At 43.3% G+C, this 27,765-nt stretch overlaps 1 protein-coding gene across 3 annotated transcripts in view; it reads left to right on the forward strand.

Moving 5' to 3' along the window:
* The window catches only part of BCAR3 (BCAR3 adaptor protein, NSP family member), a 172,766-nt gene that overhangs the window by 116,739 nt on the left and 28,262 nt on the right, over positions 1-27,765 (forward strand). For all 3 annotated transcript variants that reach the window (XM_077452891.1, XM_077452893.1, XM_077452892.1), the window contains 2 exons: positions 16,605-16,736; positions 26,225-26,673. In XM_077452891.1, the coding sequence (XP_077309017.1) occupies positions 16,605-16,736; positions 26,225-26,673 (581 nt within the window). The remainder of the gene's footprint in view (positions 1-16,604; positions 16,737-26,224; positions 26,674-27,765) is intronic.

Below are 27,765 nucleotides of genomic sequence, written 5' to 3' on the forward strand. Positions count from 1 at the left end.
CTGTTCCCCTTTAACACCTGAGACCCTGTAACACTAACGAGTCACATTACACTGGGGAGTGAAAATGGATAATTGGGCCCAATTTGGATATTTTCACTTAGGGGTGTACTCACTTTGGTTGCCAGCGGTTTAGACATTAACCACTTCAGCCCAGAAGATTTGACTGCTGAATGACCAGGCCAAATTTTGTGATTCTGCACTGTGTCGCTTTAACTGACAATTGCATGGCCGTGCGACGCTGCACACAAACAAAACTGATGTGAGCTTTCTTTTGGTGGTATTTGATCGCCTCTGCAGTTTTTAGTTTTTGCGTTATAAACAAAAAAGTGTGTCAATTTTGAAAAAACACAATGGGGGTTATTTACTAAAGGCACATCTACTTTGCACTACAAGTGCACTGAAAATGCACTTGGAAGTAAAGTCCCCGTAGATCCAAGGGGGACATGCAAGGGAAATAAAGAACAGAATTTTAGCTTGCACATGATTGGATGATAAAATCAGCAGAGCTTCACCTCATTTCATAGCTTCCCCTCAGATCTACAGCGTTCTACAGCGACTGCACTTGTACTGCAAAGTGAATTTGCCTTTAGTAAATCAACCCCAATATTTTGTACTTGTTTCTATAATAAATATCCCCATTTTTTTTTTAAAAGCAAATTTTTTTCTCAGTTTAGGCCAATATGTATTCTTCTACATATTTTTGGGAAAAAAATTGCAATAAGCATATATTAATTGGTTTGAGCAAAGGTTATAGCATCTACAAAATAGGGGATAGATTTATAGCATTTTTATTATTATTATTATTATTTTTTTTTTTACTAGTAATGGCAGAGATCAGCGATTTTTATCGGAACTATGACATTATGGCAGACACATCGGGCACTTTTGACACATTTTTGGGACCATTGGCATTTATACAGCGATCAGTGCTATAAAAATGCACTGATTACTGTAAAATTGTCACTGGCAGGAAAGGGGTTAACACCAGGGGGGGATCAAGGGATTAACTGTGTTCCCTGTTTGTGCTTCTAACTGAAGGGGGGGGGGGGGCTGACTAGAAGAAGTGACAGATTGTGGTTCCTTGCTAATAGGAACACATGATCTGTCACCCCTCTCAGAACAGAAAAGGGAAGTGTGTGTGTTTACACACACTCGTCCCTGTTCTATCTATCATGCTTGCGATCGCTTGTGGTCGGCGGTCATCGCGATCATCGCCCACAAGCATTGGCACCCCCACTGTGCAGCAGGCGTGTGCACCGCCGGAGGCCTACTATCCTGATCCCATGAGCCGACTTTTAGCTACAACGGTTCACAGGACCATGCCGACCTGCCACAGTAAAATGACGGCGGCTGGACGGCAATCGGCTAATGGCTGTGTGTTGAGTTATTTTGAGGGGACCGCAAATTTACACTATATATACATGCTGTACACTCATTACTTTACATTGTAGCAAAGTGTCATTTCTTAAGTGTTGTCACATAAAAAGATATAATAAAATATTTACAAAAATGTGAGGAGTGTACTCACTTTTGTGAGATACTGGGGGTTATTTACTAAAGGCAAATCCACTTTGCACTATAAAGGCAAACTACAAGTGCAAAGTGCACTTGAAATTGCACTGAAAGTGCATTTGGAAGTGCAGTTGCTGTAGATCTGAAATGAGTGGAAGCTCTGCTGATTTTATCATCCAATCATGTGCAAGCTAAAATGCTGTTTTTTATTTTCCGTGTATGTCCCCCTTGGATTTACAGCGACTGCACTTCCAAGTGCAATTTCAAGTGCAAAGTGGATTTTCCTTTCGTAACTAACCTCCAAAGGGTTGTTATACTCCTTTTTTCCCTAATTAGGGGAACTCTCATGGCTTCAGAGCTGGCTCATGTAAAACTAATGTAAGCTGCAAAATCCTCTCATTACAGTTTCCATATTCTTAAGCTTTTTTGTTAAAGACCTCATTGTATGCGTTCACATCCAACACTGGTAACTGGATCATGATTATTAATTAACAGAAGGATTAAAGTGGATGTGTCACCTTGCATTAGCAATTTCACATACATTACTAGATCAAAACAACCTATTTCTCAGCCTGGTAATGTCTCCTAAAAATATAAAATTCCCCTTCCCCCACAATACATTGGGCATACTTATATATTTCTACACACAAGAGATGGAGCAGCTATTGGTTACTGGCTATTGAACTTCCTTGTTTAGTCCCATTTACGTCATCACGTTCAAAATGAACGGACTTAGTCGGGTCGTGTGTGGCCAAGTCCATTCATAGGTGTGAACCAGGCCTTAGACCTTTTCGTCCATAGTAAGCGCATCAAAGCAACGCACTACAGCCCTGTGTATTTTTAAACTGTGGTGTGTTACCTTCATTCTATAAGGCATCCAAGCAAACATATAAAAGATCCATACTTGCATTGTGTGGTATGTGTTGTGGTGCAGTGCATTGACCAAAAGTAGCAGGTATGTTTTTAGTGTGTCAGAGCTTGTTAGGAGCTTATTCAAAGTGAAATAAATGGGGATTCATGTGCACTCAGAGGCATGAATAGAGCCCCAAACAATCTTTCATTCTACAATGGGAAATATTTTTCTTATACTCAACAATTTAAAATCAACTATACATATTCCAATACACATCAATATTTAGGAGATACCTTAATAGAACCTGAGTTCATAGGATCATATGATCTTATTCTAGGATCTATTCTAAAGCCTAAAATTTGATTTCTCTTTCTAATAGAAGCAATTAGACTATACTTGGACCTCAGTGCTAAAGGTCCCCATAACATCGATGATCTCTTATGGCTATATTTGCAGCCTTGCTATAGGATAACTAATTATTATTGCAGTTTGTATTGTCTGTAGAAGGTGGCCCCCTGTAGAGTGTCTTCCAGTCATGGCCCACCCACCCAGATAATTTGCTGGCGACACCTAGACGTCAGCTGAGGTAACAGTGTGCTGAAAATTCTGAGGCCCTCCTGTGATCTTTCCCCAATTGGTAACACCATCAGCGAAGCCTGTTGTCATCTCAATAACTTATCTGTAAAATGTGCTGAGCAAGTTTGGTCTGCAGCTGTTTAGCAGATCTTGAGCTGAGACTCCGCTCCTTGCAACACAATATCATCATATCAAGAGAGAAAATAGCCAGTGGTTTACTGGGCAAAGGCAATGCCTATATTAAGTGAACTTGTGAACCTGCTATTTCACACACCCGATAACTTACTTAGAAGGTGACACCCATCACAAAACACTTCCCCCTGTTTATTTTTGTTATACCATGTTTAAGGATCAAATTATGAACACGTGATGTTAAACTGCAGATCCTATCCAGAGCTAGGGATGGGTCAGCAAATGGGCTTGGTTGAAGGGGAATACTAAACATGATCCGCAGCTATCTAATGCAGCTGATATTTATTTCAGGTACCTGTATAGCGCCGCGCATGGGCAGCGCGGCGTTCGTTGTTGCAGTGTGTCAATCTGACACACCGCAACTCCGATCTAGGTAAAGAATCTGACAGAGACTCTTTACCACATGATCAGCCGTGTCCAGTCAAGGCTGATCACGATGTAAACAGGAAGAGCCGTTGATCTGCTTTTCCTCACTTGCATCTGTCGGACACGAGTAGAGGAGAGCTGATCGGCTGCTCCTCTGACGGGGGGGTCTGTGCTGATTGATTATCAGCACAGCCTCCCCGCGGATGCCCACATTGGACCACCGGCGACGCCACAAGGACCACCAGGGATGCCACCACTAGTCACCAACAGGTATGCCACCCTAGACCACCAGGGATACCAATCGGTGCCCACAATGGATGCTAATCAGTGTCCACGATGGGCATCACTGATTGGCAGGCATTATTGTTTGGCATCCATCAGTACAATTCATTAGTGTACATCCGTGCCTTCTATCAGTGCCGATCTGGGCCGCCTATCAGTGCCCATCAGTGCCACTTATGTGTACCCATCAGTGCCACCTCATCGGTGCCCATCAGTGCCGCCTATTTACAAAGTTTTGTAACAGAAACAAAAAACATTTTTATTTCAAAATCTGTCTTTTTTTTGTTTAGCAGAAAATGAAAATCCCAAAGGTGATCAAATACCACTAAAAGAAAGCTTTATTTGTGGGAACAAAATGATAAAAATGTAGTTTGGGTACAGTGTAGCATAAACGCGCAATTGTCATTCAAAGTGCGACAGCAATGAAAGCTGAAAATTGGTCTGGGCAGGAAGGTGCATAAGTGCCCAGTATTAAAGTGGTTAATTGGTTGACAAGGGTTACTTTGCCTGTTGCTCTTTACCTTATTTAATAAAGTTCATCCCTATGCAAAAGACCATAGAACATTGTATTATCTTTCTCTGGGTAGATCACTGCATGTGAATATTCCATGTGACTCTTTTAAAGATCTAAATACCACCAGATGTCTTTTAACTTTCATAGCCATTTTTTTTCTTTACTGGGTGGCAATGTGGGATGTTTGTCTGGGCAAACAATAAACTAGTCCTTTATATATATATATATATATATATATATATATATATATATATAAAGGACTAGTTTATTGGAATATAGGGCAGACAATGGCTTGACCAGATCATCACCCGACAACAGATCCTCAACCGGATCCGCTTGAAGTAACGGTGGTATGGGGAACTGGGCCCTAGCTGCGTGCCTTAGCTGGGCGTATCTGAAGTACATCCAGGCAGGCAAGTTGTACTTCTTTGTCAATTGAGGAAGTGTCAATAGGACTCCCGATGGCATACTATCCCTCAGGATCCTTATGCCAAACCGCACCCAGACCTGTGGGTCCGGCATGGACCGAAAATTGGGTAGGTTGGAGTTGCCCCATAAGGTTTGGTCCGGAGACCAGCGCTCAGCCCAAAAGAATCTTCGTCTCGCCGCCACCCACACTCTGAGTGTCGCCCTAGTTGGGCCGGGGAGATCCCTGTAGGCCCTTGCCCCCCTATACACTACATTTTGTAGAGCCGGTATTGAACCCAGTCCCGCCGCCTCCGCTCGCACCGCAGCGTTGGACCGCTCAGCACGGAGCCACCAGTAGATCATGACCATCATCGCCACCCAATAATATACTTTAAAGTTTGACAAGGCCAAACCACCCAACCCAATGGGCCATTGCAGAGTGGATCTATCCAAACGTGGGACCGACCCACTTCAAATAAATGCGGCTACGCACTTGTCTACCTCCCGAAAAAAGACCGCCGGAATTCAGACCGGACTGTTTCTAAAGAAGTAGTTAAATCTGGGCAGTACACACATCTTGATGAGGTTAATCCGGAAAATCAAGTTCAATGGTAGCCCAGCCTAGGACTGACAGCGTTCCCTCAGGAACCGGAGCAGGGGGAGAACATTTAAGGAATATGATGAAGTCACGTGACCGTGACGAACACGCGTCGGGACGCTACCGGAAGTGACGCAATCGAGCTCGAGGCTCGTTTATACCTTGCAAAGAAGCTCTATATGTTTGTGAGTACTATTCAGTATATTTAAATAAAACCTAAACTTTGTTCAAAATTACTACACTATGGGGCTCCCCTCTTCCTTATCTGCTTAACCCCCACATAAATTTACCGCTGAGGCAACCTAACAACCACCCCCCCCCCCTGAGTACCGCTGAGCGTCCATTTGAGGAGATCAACACAGCGCAATAGGCAGCAGACGCCAGGTTTGGGGCCACAAGAATAGGACCTCGAGGGATAAGGATTACCAAGAACCCTAAGGATACACATGTCAAACGCTGTTACCTTACAGCTGTAAGGTAAGGGGACATCCATACCCTGAGCACACAGGACCACGTGGGATATAGTCACCATCACCAATACAATCACCTATTGCTTCGTTATCTTACAGTGCACACAAAATAATCCAGTACCAGCACCATATGCGTTTCTGTTGCATGCGATTTTGGATAGAATCGCCACCAGTTGTTGCACATTTTGAATGGACATTAACCCTATATATGCGATTATAGAACCTCTTTAACTATGTGTATTGGTTGATATAGTTCTAAATCACTGTGCACACTCACTGTGATTTCTTTTTGAGAGATTTCATCTCTTCTTTTTTTTTTGTTATAAGTTTTTATTCTTTGTTTAATGTTGCACGATTATATATGTTCACCGTACTTACACGTTTTAGTATATGGTATAAAGACATTTATACGCACCTATCTACAATAATTCTTGGCACTGGCACTTTATGCGATTTCGTAGTCACTATTAAGTTTTTTACATAATTCTGGTTTTTAGTGACTTTTATATGTCTATTGGTTGTTATTTTATGGTGTAGGAGATATTTCCATAGATTTATTCACCATTCAGCACTGGCACTGTTTATGCGTTTTTTTTGGTTAATCGCATCAAGAATCACTATTTTATTTTGCTGATTATCTATGTACTATGTTATCCACACTGTGATATAGAAGATACTCACACAAATTTATCCACATTTTAACATCATTTTTTTCATTTTGCCAATTTTTTACCTCCCATATATCACCCTGTTTTAGTTTGGGTGATAGCACACTTATTTTTTAATTACTGTGATGCGGACAGAATTTATTAAATCTTCAGGATAATATTTACCTATCCAGTACTGCGCAACACTACTTCCCATATTTTTCTATTCTGCAAAAAGGGGTTCAAGTACCCCATTTCCAGTGTATGCAGCGGTACAAAAATTAGATCGTTGTTCCCTTCCCTGATTAGGCGCAGGAATAACTCCTTAACATTTAAGGAATAAAACTGGGTAAAGTCTCTAGTGACCCTAATCCCTAGGTACTTAAACTCTGAGACCCAGTTAAGTGGTGTCGGGTTAGGCATAGGGGGAACCTGACCATCCAACGGGAAGATGCTCGACTTTGTCCAATTTATACATATTCCCGACAGAGAGCCAAATTTGTCAAATATTGCCAAGACAGCTGTAAGGGATGAGCCAGCGTCATTCAGGTACAAGAGATTATCGTCGGCATAGAGAGAGATTTTCTCCTCCACGCCCCCGATCCACAGCCCTCGAACCTCCAGCGACCGCCTAACCACAATCGCCAAAGGCTCCAGAGCCAGCGCAAACAGGGCAGGCGACAGGGGACATCCCTGCCGTGTACCCCTATGCAATGCAAAAGAGTCCGAGATCCAGTCTTTAGTCCGCACCCTGGCCCTTGGAGCTCGATAGAGTAATTTAATCCAGTGTACGAACCTAGGGCCAAAACCAAATCTCTACATCACCCCCCAAAGATAGTCCCATTCCACTGAATCAAATGCCTTTTCGGCATCAAGGGAGGCAATGACCCAGGACCCCGTGTTTACGTGTGACATGGAGAGATTTAAAAACAGACGCCTAATATTAATATCGGTACTTTTACCTGGCATAAAGCCAACCTGGTCAGCCTGAATCAGTTTGGAAATGATCGAAGACAGGCGGGTAGCCAATATCTTTGCCAATATTTTTGCGTCAACATTTAGTAACGAGATTGGCCTATATGAGGCACACTCCTGTGGGTCCTTGCCAGGTTTAGGTATGAGTACAATTACAGCCTCCTCCATGGACCCAGGCAATGCATCCGCCTCCACCAGCCCAGAAAACAGGGCCCCGAGCCTAGGTGCAAGGAGATCAGCATGCTGGGTATAAAATTCGGTGGGCAGACCATCCGCCCTGGGGGTCTTTACCCCCTTGCAGACTCCCCATTGCAGCCTGTACCTCTTCAAGTGTTATGTCCCCATCCAGTTTTAGTGTATCCTCATCGGTCAGAGTAGGGAAGGGAATACTATTCAGATATGTCTGTAAGTCATCCGGTGAGTAATGAGCCCTAGAGGAGTACATCCCCCAAAAGTATTCTGCGAACTCAGTATTAACACCCCCAGGGGAAGTCACCAATTGTCCCTGAGCACCCCGAACACCGGCAATGTGAGAGGAAACGACCTGAGCCGTAGCAAGCCAAGCCAGTAGTCTACCATTCTTATTGCCGTGTTTGAATACCCTCTGCCTGGAAAACAACATATCTTTCCTCGTCTGCTGCACATTGTGAAGGGATAAGTCCCGCACGCCCCTCTGCCACTCACTGTAGGCAGAATTACTGGGAGATTGAATATATGACTCCTCACATTTAGACGCCCTCTCCTCCAGTGCCTCCCGCGACACAGCCGCCTCCCTCTGAACCGCTGATATACGAGATATGTACTCCCCCCTAACCACTGATTTAAAAGCATCCCAGCCATTATGGACATCCGTAGAGTCCCCATTTGCAGTCCAATAATTACATATAGCCTCCATAATCGGTTCCTGCAATCTACCATCCACCGCCCAGAACCTGGACAGATGCCAAAGCCTCAAACCCAGAGCTTTCCAGAGATAAAGTAAGGTGTAGAGGAGCATGGTCTGATATCCTTTGTGGCAGGTGCTCCGCCCCCCTCACCCATCTCAATGCCCCACTAGAGGCATACGCCAGATCTATACGGGATAATGCCCTGTGAGAGGCCGAATGACATGTATATTGCCTCTCCCGGGGATGTAATTGTCGCCACACATCCGTGAGGCCAAAGGTATCCGCCCAACTCTGTAGAGCCGACGAGGGTCGGGCCACCACCCGCAGTCTGTCCATGCTCTGTGACGGTGCCATATTAAAATCCCCAAATAAGAAAATTTCCTGGAGATTGTACCTCTGCAAATATTTGAACACCAGAGAGCGCTTAGTAGCCAAATTCAATCCCCTGACATTCCATGAGATTACTGAAATATTCGCCATAACTTACCAATTATTAAAATTCTTATGGTCCGTATGTCTCCCCCCTCCCCCCCACCAAGCCCCCGCGGATGCATCCCACCCGACACAGGGGCCCAAAAAAAACCCTAGGGCCAGCAGTAGAAATAACATTAGGCATAAAGCATATAACCAAAACATCATACAGCTATAGTGACACAAAGACTCCTGACTCAAAAACTGATAGTAAACAAACATCCCCAAAGTCTGCAACGGCAGAAACTGTATCTCCCCTCCCCACACCCCCTTCAACCTCAGGAGGTGTTTCAAAACCCGAACCCCAACCATAACAACAAAGAAAAAAAGAGTAATTAAGGGAGCGTCAACTACGTGCGACTGGCACGTGCAACTGATCAATAGAGATGCTGGTGCATATCAAGCAACCTCAGTCTCCTGGGTGATCCCAGGGGCACAAAAACTTTTTTGGTCACTTTTTTGGTCACCCCGCCAACACCGAGACCCACACCCCAGGCTCCCCCAACTGATAAAACATAAACAAGCCCAGAATAAAAGATAAAAATGGCAAGTCCCCCCCCGCCCCCCACAGCAAGTCCCAAATAGGTATAATCACTTCCATGCCAGGGGGGCAAAAATCCCAACTTCCAGAGTCCCAATACAGGGGGCCAACCACCCCTCTGACAACCCACCCACAGTCCATATCCTCCCCCATCCCGAGCAGGGAGCCAGCCGGGGGGGGGGGGAAACCCGGAGACAATAGTGGTGAAGAAAAAATGACTCCAGGAGCAATACCACCATCCCCCCCCACCCCGCAGCCCCACACCAATGTCTTTCCTCACAGATCCATCGTGGAAAAATGTCAATCCGGATCCAAAGTCCCTTTCGAGAACAGTTCTAAAAGAGAGGAACCAGTACGTCCATGTAGCCCCCATAGAGATCAGTCTAACCCAGCAACTGCAATTGCAAACGGGGGGTGAAGTGAAGAAAAATAAAATAACGTAAAATACCAGGGGGGCGCACATAACATCCAAAAAAGGGCAGTAATAACCTCTTCCGGCCTCCTTAGCGGGGAGGCAGCAACTCCAGCCATGCCGCAGCATCCCGAGGGGTGTTAAAAAATCTCACTGTTTCACCGTCCTGGACCATCAGTTTTGCAGGAAAGAGGACACTGTACTTTATATTCCGCGCTCGCAGCCCCACTTTAACTTGGTCGAAGGATCTACGAAGTTTCTGTGTCTCCATGGAGTAATCCGGGAAAAAAAGTAAACTGCCGTTCTGATATTTCAGCTCGCCCGCCCTGCGAGCTGCTCGAAGGATCTCATCACGATCTCTGAAATTAAGCATCCGGAAGATCAGCGTACGCGGGCGGGCGCCAGTTGGCCCAGGGACCGGGGGGATCCGATGAGCGCGCTCCACCGTGAAATGCAGGGAGAGCTGCACCTCTGGCAGCAAGCTCTTCAGCAGCTCCTCCACAAACACGGTCGAATTCCTTCCCTCCACACCCTCCGGCATACCGACAATCCGAAGGTTGTTCCTTCGATTTCTATTTTCAGCGTCGTCCACTTTATATTCCAAGGCGCGGACCCTCGTCTGGAGGGTGCGGATGGATGCTGTGTGTTCCTGGACAGTATCCTCCGTGTGGTCCGATCTCTGCTCCACCTCCGAGACCCAATATGGGAGCTTGTCCAAGTCTTGCCGAACAAGTCCCACGTCAAGCTGCACCGCTTCAATCTTACTCGTGTAGCTTGGCAGGTAGCAATCGCCGCCATCACATCCTGGAATCCTGGCTGTGCCTCCTCCGATCGCTCCTCCATTGTGGTCTGTGTCGCCATATTACGCGCCTCTCCAGCAGGAGCCGGCACGTGCGGGGCCTCCTTCGGGGTAACAACCTCCGAGCCAGGCGGAAAATAGAGCTTCTTTCCCTTACATCTGGTCCTGCAGGACATCCGGAGCAGCTTGGGGTCTTTTAAAAAGTAAAAGGTTCTTTAAAAATGAGGATTAATGTCGGATTACCAGCAGAGCTCTAGACCATGCGTCCTCTCAGTTCGCCATCCAGGCCACGCCCCCCACCTGTTGTATTAAGTTACCCCGGAGAAATGCTTTCAACGTATCCAAGATTACTCCTTGCGTTGCTGTACCCACATTGAATTCTATAAATTATTTTAATTTTTGTAGAATACCGTCCCTATCTTTGATTAATTCAAACCAGTATGGGTTTATTTTGCACTCCTTCTGCACCCTTTCCTCATTTGTTATAAACGTAATTATTAACAGAGAGTGATCTGATATCCCTCTTGGCCAATACATTACTTTTTCTATACCCTAGTATTTTTTCGTTACCCAATGCCAAATCAATTCTGGAGAGTGTGGAATGCGTAGCTGAATAATAAGAATATTGCTGAACGCCTGGATTCCGCACTCTTCAGAGATCATACCATCCCACTTCCTCTAAAAACTGATACAATTTTCCCTTCTCCCTCCCCTCTATTATCTTCCGGGCTGGCAACCTATCTAACTTATTATCCAGGACTTCATTGAAATCACCTACTACTATAGTTGGAACTTCTTGCTTATCCAGCAATAACTCATTGAGTTTAAGCAGAACGTCTATTTTAAATGGTGGAGGGATATAAACGTTCGCCACCACAAACGCACTATTATCAATTAAACAATAAAGAAAAACATAGCGACCCAGAACATCTATACTAGATTGCCTGCATGAAAAATTCACCCCGGACTTCACCAACACACTTACCCCCCTACTATACGCACCATGTGTTGAGTGGTACTGATTTTGCTATTTTTTTCCCCATCTAATCTGTTGAGCTGATTCCTTTGTTAAGTGCGTTTCCTGCAGGCAAACCAGTTCTACCCCACCTTGCTCTAGTAAGGAAAATACTGCAGCTTTCTTACCTACTGTACCCAACCCTCTTACATTCCAAGATCCAATTTTAGTGTTCTATTTTGCATTTAAGCATCTACCTTATAATATGTACCATATGTACCATCACCCATTATGTACCTTATTATTATTCCCTTTTTCCCCTTTAATATCTACCTCCCATTTATATTCATCCCTATATAATACACACCTCATTTCCCCATATTTGCCTCATGTGCCTTATGTGTCTTACTTTAGTGTCACTTACTCCCTTCTTTAGAAAAGTGCTATTCTTTATCCTGTACTTCCCCAAACTTATACCTTGAGTCAAGCCAGTGTACCCCTACCCTCCTCCCACACCAATCCCCCCCCTCTTGTCCCCCCTTAACCGCCCACCCATTCCTACCCCCTCCCTCCCCCACCATACAGCAGTTTAAAAGCACAGGTTCCACTCAGAACAGGCCTCGCCATGGTCGACCAAAGAAGTTACGTGCATGTGCTTGGCATCATATCCAGAGGTTGTCTTAGGGAAATAGATGTATGAGTGCTGCCAGCATTGCTGAAGAGGTTGAAGGGGTGGGAGGATCAGCCTGTCAGTGCTCAGACCATACGCCACACACTGCATCAAATTGGTCTGCATGGCTGTCGTCCCAGAAGGAAGCCTCTTCTAAAGAGGATACAGAGGAAAGCCCGTAAACAATTTGCTGAAGATAAGCAGACTAAGGACATGGATTTCTGGAACTATGTCCTGTGGTCTGATGAGACCAAGACAAACTTATTTAGTTCAGATGGTGTCAAGCATGTGTGGCGACAAAACAGGTGAGGAGTACAAAGACAAGTGTGTATTGCCTACAGTCAAGCATGGTGCTGGAAGTGTCATGGTTTGGGGCTGCTTGAGTGCTGCCGGCACTGGGTAGATACGGTTTATTGAGGGAACCATGAATGCCAACATGTACGCTGACATACTGAAGCAGAGCACGATCCCCTCCCTTCAGAGACTGAGCCGCATGGCAATATTCCAACATAATGACCCCAAACACACCTTCAAGACGACCACTGCCTTGCTATAGAAGCTGAGGGTAAAGGTGGACTGGCCAAGCATGTTTCCAGGCCTAAACCCTATTGAGCATCTGTGGGGCATCCTCAAACGGAAGGTGGAGGAGCGCAAGGTCTCTAACATCCACCAGCTTCGTGATGTCGTCATGGAGGAGTGGAAGAGGACTCCAGTGGCAACCTGTGAAGCTCTGGTGAACACCATGCCCAAGAGGGTTAAAGCAGTGCTGAAAAAAATGGTGGCCACACAAAATATTGACACTTTGGGCCCACTTCGGACATTTTCACTTAGGGGTGTACTCACTTTTGTTGCCAGCACTTTAGACACTAATGGCTGTGTGTTGAGTTATTTTGAGGGGACAGCAAATTTATACTGTTATACAAGCTGTACACTCACTACTTTACATTGTAGCAAAGGGTAATTTGTTCAGTATTGTCACATGAAAAGATATAATAAAATATTTACAAAAATGTGAGGGGTGTACTTACTTTTGTGAGATACTGTATATGAGCTGTGTATATTAAACTTTAAATGTATGATGTTTCCACTAAAGGCCAGAATAATAAGGATATATATATATATATATATATATATATATATATATATATATATTATCTATAACTATAATCATTGATAAATATTGAAGTCCCATTATTATGTAAGTATTGATAACACAAAAGGCACCACTTATTAAGCATTATATAAATGCCAAATTATTTGATTTGCTTACTATAGGTTCTGAATATAGAAAAAATTTTCAGAATGTATATTCTTAAAGAGGAGTTTCCCTTAGGAAAAAAAAAATTAAAAGTCAGAAGCTCCAAATACTGCAGCTGCTGACTTTTAATAATCGGACACTTACCTGTCCCAGGGTCAAGTGATGTGGGGGAACAAAGCCCCGCTCGTGCCCCCCTCCTCTCGGCAGCGTCGGCATTGTAACTGTGAAGCCACAGCCGGGCACCCACTACGCATGCGTGAGCGGCGCCGTGCACCGTGATTGGCCGCGCAGTCATCTGGGACTTGTCACGTGTTCCAGATGATTGACGGGAGGGAGGGGCGGAGCTGAGCCCTTCCTGCGCCAAGGGGAAGTGATGTCAGGTGCCCAGGGCACTGAAGGAGGCAGACTATGAGGGACCTCCTAGCAACAGGCATTTAGAGGCGAGTTCAGTTTTAAACTTTAAATATGTGCTAAAAGTTATACAAAACTATGTAGCGAAGAACAATGCTGTGTTTATGAAGAGTGAGTTTTTTTTATGAAGGACACTCAGTGAAGAGTAATGAAAATAATAAAACAACCCTCTTTCTCAATGAAGGTACACTGTAATATTTAAGGACAGTTCAGATCTTTAAATGCATATTTTTCTATATAGTGAGATACTCTGTAAGCTTTTAGGATGAAGCAATTTAACTGCTATACAATAATAATAATGATACATATCCAAAATAATATTAATGAGATGTAATACACAAGGGTAAGTGTTACTATCCCACTGCACTTTAGGCTAAGCCATGACAATTGCTGTTCCATTGCCCAATAAGATGACCTCAGTGGTTACTATAGGCATGCTATTTGGAAAAGGGGTATGGCAATTGGTGAAGTTTGGCCATGAAGTCTGAGAAAGTCAGGTACCACTAATAAAGTGAAAGTAAATAAGAGGGGAACGGAACAGGTTTTTTCTGGCCAATAAATGTTTGGTGTCTGCTGTTAGATGTTTAAGTGTATGTTCGATTTAGGTTTTAAAAGGCTTTAAAGCCGTATTAAACCCAAAACCAGAAATGTAAGAGATTTCAGCTTACCAATCATTAGATGTTTCTTTTTTTCTTTTTATTTCTTTATTTTTTTTACCTTTCACTCGTGATACACTTCCTGTATTAGAGTGCCCACTCTGGATGAAGGAGCAACAGAGACACCATTGGACAGCAGAACTGTCAGTCTGGGGGGAGAGAAGTGTTTGATGTACTAGCATATTTAGATGCACTAATAAATGTAAGCCAAACTGCAGTTACACAAACAGTTACAGCAACAGTTTTATTTCTGTTCGGATAAATGTTTTACATGAATAAAAAAAGGCAGATCATTGTAAACACCCCTGTCAGTGTTAAATGGTTTGTCTGAACACATTTGCAGGACACCTTTTTTGTTGTTGAAAAACGGACTTAAAGAGGACTTCCACCCCCCCCCCCCCCCCCCCCAAAAAATAAAAATAAAACTGTAGCTGCTGATTTTTACTATTAGGGCACTTACCTGTGCAGGCAATAAGCGTTGTCCTCACCCCAGCCAATTCCTGAATCCTGGTGTCACCATCTTGGCCAAGAGAAACTGGCAGTGAAGCCTTTACGGTTTCAGTCGATTTCCTACTGCGCATGCGCAAATTGCACTGTACTTTGTGAATAGCCTGGCTGCGAAGGGAAGAATGAGGGCTAAACTTCCAGCTCACTTTGCCATGGCGAACTGAGCTGCAAGTGGTTCTGTCAGAACCCCCCAAGAGGTGCCAAAATGTAGCAGCAGAAGGGGGAGTAGGCAGACAAGTGGAGCCTTTTGGGTGGCGCTTCACTTTAAGCTGGTCATAGCTGGATTGAATTGATTGATCCACGTATGGGCAGGGAGGTTGTACAGAAGTTGATCTACCGATCAACTTTTGTATACCTGTGCTGTTAGATTCTTCCCGCTTGATCAGCGCTGCAGGCCAATGTGTTTTTTTTTCCCCCATTCAAAACGCTGGTTGAGCGGAAAAAAAAACCTATCATCTATGCACGGCCTTACTGGCTAGATCACAAGGTGAAAAAAAAGCCTAAAAAAAAAGAAAACTAATGCAGTCATCACATCCAGGAATTGGTAAGTTGTGAAATTGATTAAATGTTTTATTTTGGGTTTAATATTGCTTTAAAACCTAAAATAGCAGATACATTTTATGAAGGAGTTGTAAAATTATTTAGAAATGCTAAGAAATGAGCGGAAACATCCTCGTATTTGATATATACGGCTGCTATTTGCATTTTTTCTGATTCATCCTATATCTGAGAATAAGGGTTGGTTTCCATTGTAGCTGTACATTCACTAGACCAACCCTTCACACGATATCGGAACAAATTGTAGCTGTGACATCACATTTCTTAGGCTGTAAAAGAAGTAAAAAATGTTAATGTTTATGTGAAGTATATGTGTGCTGTGTGGTTAAATATTAACTCATAATATGAGCATCAATGACATTTTTTTTTAGGCACACCAGTTTCCATGTATGTCAAAAGAAGCAGTTACTAAAAGTTGGGGGGGGGGGGGGGTATTACAAATGTATTGATGTACAGAAAAAGTCAGATGCCTTAGTATGAGCAATTTCATTTTCAAAGGGAAATATGTCAGTGCAATGCCTTAAATGCCCCATACACACTATCAGATTTTCTGCTGATTTATTCCTTCAGATTTACCAAAACCATGTAGTGCCTGCCTGATTACATACAAATTGAAACTCCAAAGGTCTGACCTCATATTATATGGTTTTGGTAAATCTGAAGGAACAACTCAGCAGAAAATCTGATAGTGTGTATGGGGCTTTAGTCTTCTGTGAAAATGGAGTTTATTAAACATTATACTTCAACTTGTCTAACAATGACGTTGACGACTCGTGCAACCTTTAAATGATAAGAGGCAGTGGGCAGCTACTCATATACTCAGTACAAAGGGCAGATGGGAATTTTGAATGTAAGCCATCCACGGGTGCAGGTGCAGGTGCAGCCTCCCTGGATCTGATCCTGCATGACGGCCTTTGATCACACAAGCAGGCAGGCTTAGGAAACGCTACACCCACACCTCAGAGGACTGGTGACAGAGCATGTGACAAGTGACAAAATGAAAGTTCCTGTTTGCAGTGTGGTTGAGCTGAATGTAGCCAGGTGATCTCAGTGCAGCAAGAGAGACTCACCTGTTGTGTCTTTCAGTTCTCTAAGGAGCGCTATATTATGGATGGAGGGACCCCTGACAAGCTGAAAAAGGAATTGGAGGAGGAGCTGAAGCTGAGCAATGAAGATTTACGCAGTCATGCTTGGTACCATGGAAGGATTCCACGGCAGGTAAGAGATCCCTCATAAAATGTACTGCTTCTGCTTTACAAAGGTATTTGGAAGTAACCATAAAGACATAGGTGGTTTTCATCTACGGCCGGCTTGGGTATATTGTTGTGACATCGGCTATGGTGCAACTAGAAGAAACAGGAGTTGAAAAACTACTGTATACTTTGCTCAACCTTCATATCAGGGCAGACCAGAACGTCACACATCAAATAGAAAGGCACTGGCTACTTGTCATGGATGATAAAGCATTATAGGCTAATCATTCCTTCCCTCGGCTGGAAGTGAATGCTGAAACTTGTAGTTCCTTTGTTGGTGTAGAGCCTCAGGTTGCTAGTATTTGATGTACATTAAACTATTTTTACAAAGAGAGAATACCATAGCAGAACAGGCTCTTTTTGGCCTAAAGTCATAATAAATACAAAAATAATAAATATATTGCAGCTTTGTAATCCTTAAAATGGTAGTAAAAATCCACCATTATTTATTTTTATGTGGCCCCAGGGTGGGTTATGCCAGAATGTACTGGTATGCACAGCATATAAGCATATTATGGCATACTTACCTGTCAAATTGAGCCCTCCAGTGCTGCATTGTGATCCATCTAGTGGGTCCTGGTCGCTTCCATCTTCGCCCGGTCTTCCTTCCGTGCCTTTGCCCACTTGAATAGCTGGCCTGTGATGATGTGACTCCCGTGCATTCGCGCGGGAGTCACATCGCAAAGGCATAGACCTGGGCTGTAAATTTTCACTGAGCTGTACATGCGCGGCTCAGTGTACATGACGGCTGACAGACAGGAGGAAGCATTTATGACAGAAGAGACTGATATGGTCTTTTCTGGCATAAATATCGTGTCTTACAGCAATTAAAAAAATAATAATTTGCTACCACTTTAAATACGTTGGCTGCATTGGGATTCATTTTGTGGGCTCTTTTTCCTTTATTTCCTTTATTTTCACTGGGTGATCTTTCTGTTCTGAATGGAGAAGCAATGGAGCCACCTTTGGACAGCAGAATTGTCAATCTGGGAAGAGTATAGTATTAAGTGCACTGGCAGATTTAGATGGATTTGACTAATGAATTAAAGCGGATGTCCACCCTAAAATGGACCTTCCACTCATCGGAATCCTCCCCCCCTCCGGCGCCACAATTGGCACCTTTCAGGGGGGAGGGGGGTGCAGTTACCTGGATAATCCAGGTAACTGCACCCACTTCCGGGATAGCTCTCTGCGGAAAGGGGCGTAGATTACGCCCCTTTCCGCAAGTGCCCGCCCCCTTCCGCAAGTGCCCCGCTGCCTGCTGGGAAACACACAGATCCCAGAGGCAGCGGGGACCGTCCTTATTGTGCAGCGCTACTCGCGCATGCGCAGCAGGGAACCGGGAAATGAAGCCGAAAGGCTCCATTTCCTGATTCCCATACCCAAGATGGCGGCGGCAGCACCCGAGTACCAATCTAGAGATCGGCTTCGGGTGCCGACATCGCGGGCGCGCTGGACAGGTAAGTGTCACTATTTTAAAAGTCAGCAGCTGCAGTATTTGTAGCTGCTGGCTTTAAAAAAAAAAAAAAAAAACGCGGAGTCCCGGCGGACTCCCGCTTTAAAGGCCAGATCACAGTTTTAAGCAGTTACAGCAACATTTCTTTTGGTAAGAAGGTTTTACATAAATATAATAAAACTGACCATTGTAATCAACCCTGCCAGTGTAAATGGTTCATCTCAACACTTTTGTTGAAAAGGTTGGTCATCGTGGACCGTGGATAAAATGTCATTCTCTGCATATTTGAATTTTTTTAATAATATAATCGAATCTAATTTTTATTTAAAGTATAACTTAAACTTATTTTTTAGTTAGGAGATGGATTAAAATGCTTGTCACTTTTTATTTCTTCCTGTGACCCCCTTAAAGTTGAGTTCCACCCATTTAAAAGTCAGAAGCTACAGAAAGTGTAGCCGCTAACTTTTAATAATCAGACATTCACCTGTCCCATGGTCCCACGGTCCAGCGATGCAGGCGCACAATACCCCGATTCTCTCCGCGACGCACGCATTGTAACTGTGGGTGCCTGGCTATGGCTTCAAAGCCGGGCGCGCACTGCGCGAGCCGCGATTCGCGCTGTGATTGGCCGGGCAATTTTCTGGGACCTGTGGCATGTCCCAGAAGATTGCAGGGAGGGAGGGGGGAGAGGTGATCTTCCTTCCAGCGCCGTGGCACCAGGGAGAAAGTGAGAGATGGGTGCCCTTAAAAACAGGACACCCGCTCCTCCCCCAAGAAAATGACATGCCAAATGTAGCATGTCAGGGGGGTCACCTGCACTTAAAGCGGAAATTCAATTTTTGGGTAGAACTCCGCTTTAAGGAGATTCACCCTCCATTTGTCCAGTTTTGCCCTGTTTACTATTATCATTGAAAGTGAAAGTAAAAGAAAATTCCAACTTTTGGGTTATCTACCAAAAAGTAATAGCGGGAAATCTTCCAATTGGAACACTAGTTCTGGTTACCTGAGGGTCCCCAATGAGTTCCCTTAATTTGCAGGGATTTGCTCTCATTTCCTGTTTGAATATGAGACAGGAAGTGGAGGGATATCTCCGCAATGGGACATAGGGACAAATAAAAAAAAAATGATGGGTTATAACCCTCCTTTACTCTATCCAAAATGAAAAAAGTTTTGCCTATAGATCTACTTTAAGCTAGCTATACATTATACAATTTTCATGTACGATTTTCCTTTAGAATTACCAAACCATTTAAAAAATTGAGGTCAAACCCAAACACTTTCAATTTGTATGCAATCAGGCAGGCCCTTGCACTGCATAGTTGTAAATCAAAAGGAATTTGAATTAAAAAATTGTGTAATGGGTGGCCAGCTTAAGGACGCTTTTTCTATTTTGTGCTAATCTTAAAACTGGCCTAGATAATGGTGATCTTTTCTACAGGTTCTGGTTAGTTTTAGTTTTTGGTTAGTTTTACACCCTGAAGCCTAGATCAATGAAAAGGTTAAGCAGTCACTACCTTCCAACCTCTCCTCTATTGTACAGTGAATGGTATCCTGTAGCTGGAAAGGCATATTATAAGCTACCTGTCAGTGAGCTCACCAGGCCAGTTTATCAGACCTATTTGTTCAACACACCTTCTAGTCAATGAAAGAGTGAAAATCTTGAAAAAGAAAATCTTCCTCTCCCTGGGGGCATGACTGCTTGATGCTGGCTTCTGGTTATTCTGTAGCAGCACCAATCATAACTGCAATGAGCAGTCACATCCCCTAGACATATATTATACTAAACTGCAGAGTGGGACAGGTAAATAGACCATTGCTGATGTTTCAGGCTGCATCCTCCATCCTACACATACAACTGATCAAGACTTCATGCCCCCTATCCACTTTTCTGCATAAGTTCTATAGTAGCTACAGACTTTGACCCATAAGTGTACCCTTGGCCAATGCTGACTCCTTTGTTGTATTGTCATTGGATCCAGCCATTGCTTTGTAATACTTTTATTAAACTTATTTAAACAGAAGACCATTGCTGTATTATTGTGGTCTTTTAAGGGTTAAAACAGGCATCCTGGAGCCTCCAAGCCATCCTTTTCAGAGGCGCAAGAATGCCAGTCATGAATGAAGGTATAAAGACATAAAGGTAGTGGTTAACTTTTACAAAGATAACCTAGGTCAGCCAGTGATTGGGGAAAAGAGAAGGCAAAGTAAATGTTGTCAAATGTTACTGAACTAGCCAACTCCGTAATCGCCAGCACTGGATGTGACGTGATGCCACCACTGAAAACAGCCATCTATGGAATTCTCTTGTTTGGTGGAATTTACAACTTTCCTTTTTAAGATCTTGTGAAAGTTTTCCTGTGACAAAGGATCCAAGTCTGCACAAAGAGCGTCACAATGCATGTGTGCCTTGGATGTCTAAGCACAACTTGTATAAAACCTATAAGAAATTCCCCACTTCCCCCTCAGCAGGACTGTGGATTGTTTTGTGGTCCTTCTTATGGTATACTTAAGGTATCTGACAATAAAGAAAGTGAACTTCTTTCAGGCCGGCATGCGTTGTTTTATGTCATGTGAGAACATGATATTCGTTGGTTAACTGCTGTGGTAATCGTGGCATCTTGCAGCAAAAGGTGTGTAAATGTTACGCAAGTGTTTGATCAAAGTGTATTCAGGAAGAAAAAAAATGGCCAAATTACATCATTTTAAGAGAACTACAAATCTTTTACCAGCTTTTTCATATCTAGCTTATTTTCTGCAATTGCCAAGCATGTGTACAAGAATCTGAATTTTAGATCTCTTTATTGCAAGGATGTTTTCCCCGCTGTGTTGCAAGAAGCGCATTAAGCTGGTCAATTACAGCTGACTTGATCTTTGTACATGTAGGACCAAATCTTTAAAGCACCCCTAGAAATCTTCAGAATTGTCAGGGAAGTTGGAGTCATGTGGATGTGATCATGGAAGACATTCAAGCAGGAGAGTCCAGGGCAGTCTGTTTCCCCACACTGGTTTTCAGCACATAACATCTAATATGCTCTTTCGTTTGATCAGAACCTAATTTGTAATATTTAAGGGCAACAAGCCAGGCTAAAATTATTGGACCTGTTGAAGGTGCAAGTTCCTTAGCCTCATTGGCACAGACCCTGGTATTACCTAAAGTGTAAGAAAAGCTTAACTCCTACTATTCTTAAAAATATCTCACATACACATCTATCCTCCTCACCGTGTAAAAAAAGATCTGTGTACTTATTTTTAATTAGCACTGGTTCGGTCATGTTATTCCACAGCTCCCGCTTGCTTTTGGGGGTGGGGGTTGGGTGGAACATTTTTAAGAATAATTATAGTTAGGCTTTTCTTCCACTTTCATAGCTTTTAGGTGACTCCCTTCCCTTGCCCATGCAGAACAAAATAAAACGGTTTAACTTCACTCCCATCCTCCAGCAGAATATACTCACTTTTTCTTGCTCCCCCCAATGCTCAATTTGGCCACCAGGAGAAAATTGAAATAACCAGCACTGCAGGGTATGGGTGAGTCTGAGACTAATGCCCCCTTCTCTCATGTGACCATGGTGGTTGCTCATGAATTGCTCGGCACTGTCACATGGAAACAGGAAAGGAATCTTTAGCACCTGTATACACTTAAACAAGTCTGCCTTTTCTGGCTCCAGCAGATGACAAAATTGAGTGAAAAAATCTTAAACCTTGTCCTGCTGGGCAAAGGAAAGGGCCACTTGAAACCAGACCTTAATTTTTATTTAGAATAAAGTTAAAGTGGTTGTAGAGGCCGAAGGTTTTGTTTTACCTTCATGCATTCAAATCTTTTGTGTGCTGCTCCCCCCAGCCCCCCTAATACTCACCTGAGCCTCCTCTTGATCAATCGATGCGCACGGGAGCCTCGGTTCTCCCGGGTCTCTTTCTCCTTATTGGCTGAGACAGCAGTGGTCGCCAGTGGCTCCCCCTGCTGTCAATCACAGCCTATGAGCCAATGAGGAGAGAGCAGGTGGGCAGGATCGAGCCACGGCTCTGTGTCTTATGGAAGCAAAGAGCGTGGCTCTGGAGCAATTATGCACCAGTGCCCCCATAGCAAGCAAACTTATAATATCACTTTAGGAACAAGAAGGTTTAGTTTTTCTGAAGTATTTTTTTCTTTTAAAATAACAAACATGTTATACTTCCCTGCTCTGTGCAATGGTATTGCACAGATCGGTCCCAATCCTCATCTTACATCTTCCGCCAGCACTCCAGGTTCCTCCTCTTTTCAGTGTGCCGCCATAGGATGCTTCTGTTATGGCGCACCTGCAGACTCGATTCCCTGACCCGTGTCTATAGAGAGGCTTGGCTCCAACCCCTGCTCTCTCATCATAAGATTTGTATGTCAGCACCGGGAGCCAATGGTTCCTGAAGCTCTCAGTAAGGCCTGTGAGAGCGGAGAATGAGGAGAGAGCCGCTGCAGACGGGCACAGCGCTGGATCAAGATCAAGCTCAGATAAGTATATATAAGGGGAATGATAAGGCGATACATATACTGAAACATTTTTTACATTGAAGTGGTTTTAATCCTCAGTCATGGAATCTAAGCAAAGCACATACACTATATCTGTAGTGTTTACTTGTCTATCTCCAATGCTGTAAGTGTCCTTTCCCTCTGGTGCTTCGTTCCTCTATTATCAGCATAATTCACTTCTGAGAAGTTTTGCTGACACAAGATACATTTGTGTCGGGGGGTGGGAGCTTGGAACATAGCTTGTCTATTCAGAACCCAATTCTGCTGTGTGTGTGTGTGTGGGGGGGGGGGGGGAGGGGGGCTTTACTCCAATCAGCTCCTACACACTGTTAATGCAGCCTCTCTGCCCTCTCCTCTGTGCTACTGACAGATGAAGGAAGATTTTAACATGTTTCTGCCCTCTTGAAGGGACAGTTGTAGATAAAAACGTAAAACTTATGTAGGGAGATTTGTTTCATCTCTGTGAAACATATGTGGCTGTTCACTTCAATGGGTATATGTGAGGGTTTACAGCAACTTTAATGCAGGAAATGAATTATTGTAAACAATGTTTACAACTACTATAAAACCCCCATATATAAACTGTATAATAAAAAATAAAAAAAAATTCTGGTTTCCCATTTTACCACATTCACCCTCTGTGATTAGAGGGGAGATTGTGGCGTTCCTCCACCCTTCCTCCAACCTCAGAGCTAAATGCATCTATAGAGAAGAATGTTTACTGAATGGAGAAGCTGGAGTGTGAGCAAACCACTGTGATAGCACTCAAGCCAGAACTGTAAGTCTTAGCACTGAATGCCCTGTATAGGGGTGTGTGTAGGTCAGTTGTACAAAACTCTGCAGCCTAGACATATGGGACATACTTCATTTGTGTGGATTTATTTACAGCACACATTAAAAAAATTGCTTTTGGCCACAGTTCAGCTTTAATAGTTGCATGGGTTTGGTTCTGACTTCACTACTCCAGGATAGACCTTCGAGTATCCGGTGAGTGTGACATGGGTATGTGCTATTTTTTATTACATGATGTAACCAAGAGGATTTAAATAGCTCTACAATCTATTAAAGGCTTGGAAAGAATAGGATATAGAAGAGGTCCATGTGTAAAGAAACATGAATAGGAGACTGTATATTGATTTTCTTATGATCTCTCTGTATTGTGCAAATACAATGTATCCATTTGATGTGAAACAGGCAAACACTGTAGCCGCCCCCACTGTAATCTTCCAGACACAGCTGCTGGTGCCTGCGACCTCTGTGTACAGCTAATCACTGTAATGGCCGTGAGGTCATTATAAAGGGTCAAACAACATTCCCATGATACACCCACCAGTATTAAAATGTGACAGGCCATGGAACAGGCATTGGCCTCTAAAGTAACGTTCTCTATCTCTAGTGATTAACAGTGTCACTGAGGTCACCTAAAAGCACATTAAAACATATCGACCAGCTGTGCCTATTTTATAATAACAGCTGAAGTTTCCTGCTTTTCATCTAGAAACATTACTTATATCTCTACATCAAGCACAATAAACTTACCAGGCTTTAAGCAGGTATACATACCATTTCATGAAAAGCAACCCCCTGACATGCTGGCGTTTTCATGCACAGATGTCAATGGAAGTTGCAAATGAAATCGCAAAAAATTGTGCAAAAGCTAGTTTTCAAATCGCGCTACTTGGAATCACACCTATTGAGAAGGTGCGATAGAAAGATAGGTGAAATTTGTAAAGCGCATGTCGCACCTGAAGTTACACCAGTGTGAACGGGGGGCTAAAACCTAATTCCCAAACCTGAATTCTAAGCCCTTGTACACACGGTCGGAGATCCTGACGGAATGTGTCCGATCGGACCATTTTGTCGGATATTCCAACTGTGTGTGGTCTACATCGGACTGTTTCCGTTGGAGTATCCGACGGACCAAGTTTTCCAACAAAATGCTCCGATTGGACATACTCCGATCATGTGTAGAGAATTCCGATCGGACAAAGTGCCACGCATGCTCAGATCAAATTCCTACACCAAAGCTATTGGCTATTAGCGTGAACATAGTCCCGTCGTAACGAAATAACGCCATCACGTCGGATTTTCCGACAACTTTGTCCGACCGTGTGTATGCAACAGTTTCGGACAATATCCGACGGATTTGGTTGTCGGAATCTCTGACCGTGTGTACAAGGGCTTACACTTATCTTAATCCTTTAGGCTGAGTTCACACATATGCTGCCGCAGGTTCGTGCCCCGGGGTCTGACGCATATCTGTTTACCAGTTTAGGTGCGATTCAGGTCCAAATTTGTGCCTGAATTCACACCTGAACTTGACCCAAACATGCACCGGACCCTTTTCAATCCAGATCGTGGCCGCCCCGGACATGTGTGAACTGGCTTCAGTGAGAGCCGGTCACACTTGCCTGTCATGCAAATTGGATGTGGGGAAAAGCCACATCCAATTCGCATATATGTGAACCCAGCCTAAAGCATATCTAAACCCAAGAACAAACATTCACTATATTGCAGTTTATCCATCATTAGAAGTGCTTCAGGCTTTTTTCCCTTTATTTTCATCTTCCTGCCAGTAACACATTTCCTGTCCTAAGGTGACAACGCTCACTCATTGTATCCAACTGTTAAACCAAATTTGAACATTCATCAGCTAGGGATGGTTTGCCCACATCATTTCCCAGCATTTTCAGGGGCCTAAAAGGCAAAGGTGCAGCTTCCAGTTGCACTGCCAGCAGCCAGTCAAAACCTATGACAGGCTGAAATATGCAGTGTCTGGATGCCGCATGCAACATGAGCTTAGCATTGCTTTGCCCTTTTAGAGGATTCCCCCAGGGATCAGGGGGTGCCAAAAGTAAGCGGGCACTGAGATCCCAGAGCCAGAACAGATTGATCTAAGAAAAGCCAATAACGAACAAAAGCTATTTCTGCAGAATCTGTCAAAAACATTTTCTTTTCATTTCATATCTAGAGATCTCATGAATGGGAAAATGTATCAATCCTGTTGCAAGGCAAAGCAATGATAAACAGGAGCAATGAGATGCATGCTGAGACAGATTTATTACAAGGTTACAGCCTCGGTCATAAATTCCTCTTCTGGCTGCTCTGAAGTCCGCACTTGTGATTGCATTAAACCTGACCTTGATAACTTTTAATTCTGCGCCTGTTTTAGAGTAGAAAAATGTCTTTGAACCTTGCAAACTGTTACACTTGTCTGCACAGGAATACAGACACAGAAACCTGTCGCAGAGACTTTGCGGAAGAAGGTGCATCTTAACTTGTGAATTATTGTATTGCTAATTTGCTGGATAAATGTCCTTCATGATGGTTAATATTTCCATATTCACAAAGCCCTTAGACTAGGATTATATTTACAATTTAGAACTTTACCTAATAATTACTCATCTCAAATTGTGTAGCTTTGAGTATATAGCAGATATTGCATGAGTAATTTTGTTTCTGGTTAATGTGTTGTGTTTTGTCTTCTCTTCTGTAGGTGTCTGAAAGCTTGGTGAGGAGAGATGGAGATTTCCTGATCAGGGATTCTTTGTCCAGTCCTGGAAACTTTGTGCTTACCTGTCAGTGGAAAAATCTTTCACAGCATTTCAAGATAAATAAAGTCGTCATTCGGCTAAATGAAGCTTACAGTCGGATTCAGTACCAGTTTGAACATGAAAGCTTTGACAATGTTCCTGCATTGGTTAGGTACTATGTGGGGAACCGCAAGCCTGTGTCCCACCAAAGTGGAGCCATCATTTTTCAGCCTATTAACAGAACTGTTCCACTTAGGTGTATAGAGGAGAAATATGGAACATCTCCCATTAGACGCTTGGAACTTGGAGCTCCGGATGGAAAAGCAGAAACTCCAAAAAGGCTGAGTTTAAATATTGGCCATGGACAGATCTTGCTGCAGGAGCAAAACCTGATACGGACCAGTCTGCTTAGGTTAGTAGATGAAGGTTACTCGTTGACCCTTGGAAGAAAACTCCAGTTGAAAGTCTGCTGCTGCCATGCTTTAGTCTTACCTACTTGCTACAAAGTTGATTATGCAAAGGATAGAGGGTTGTTGTTTTTTCTATGAGAAAGTTGGATATCCACGTAGGTAATGAGCAGTCAACAATTCAGAGGTTGACTTATAATATGAAACTACTTGGCATTGTGGTGTTTTGTTTTTTGGAACCGCTTTAGTGAGGAGCTGGGAAATGCTGGACAGGTGAGAGGGTTTTGGGCTCTCAGATTTGTATGGAAGCATTTCAAAACAGATGAATGGCTGGAGGTTCAAATAGGAGAATCCTTATCAAATAGCTCAGGTTTCAAAGGTTATTAGAGAGGCACTGAAATTTTGGTGGGCGAAAATAGGGTGGTCAACATTTACCGATAGAGAGAAAGGTGCAGATAATGGTGTTGAAAATGCAGGCAACATAACATGGCTGTGTTTTCAATGCATTTCAACGGGGAGGTAAGTTTTTGATGCGTTTTTTTTAACTGACCAAAAATGCAGCAAGCACGATTTTAACACCACAATGGAAGTGCAAGGGACCAGTGTGAAGACATACATAGAATTTAAAGGGTTGCATTTTTCTTGAGCTTGGCTGACAATAAATTAATATCCATTTAAATTCATAATATTAATTAAAACATGAAATATAATACAATTATATATAAAAATATATATATGTATTTTTTTTAAAACTGTTTTTTTCGGTTTCAGCCAAGTGCATCCTGAATGTTCGGCCAAAATTTGAATTTCAATGTTTAGATTTAGAGTTATACTGATGGCCTAGTTCTGAGGTATTTTGTGTTATGTGTGTTGTGCAATGCCTGGTTCTCAGGCTGTTCTTTATTGTTTGTGTTTCTTTTTGTTTAATGCTGAAAAAAAATAAAAATTATCTTTAAAAAAAAATAAGAATAAATAAAATGAAATTTTCATTTTGGTGCACCTCTAGTTCTTACTGAATGAGGGGCCTCATTCAGTAAGTGACCAGAGTATTGCACAGTAAAAACTCAATTCACAGCCATATGTTCTTGCACTTATAT

Source organism: Lithobates pipiens, unplaced genomic scaffold (assembly GCF_037356315.1).
Source record: "Lithobates pipiens isolate NorthernLeopardFrog02 unplaced genomic scaffold, aLitPip1_a1.2 Scaffold_23, whole genome shotgun sequence".
Lineage (NCBI taxonomy): Eukaryota > Metazoa > Chordata > Amphibia > Anura > Ranidae > Lithobates > Lithobates pipiens.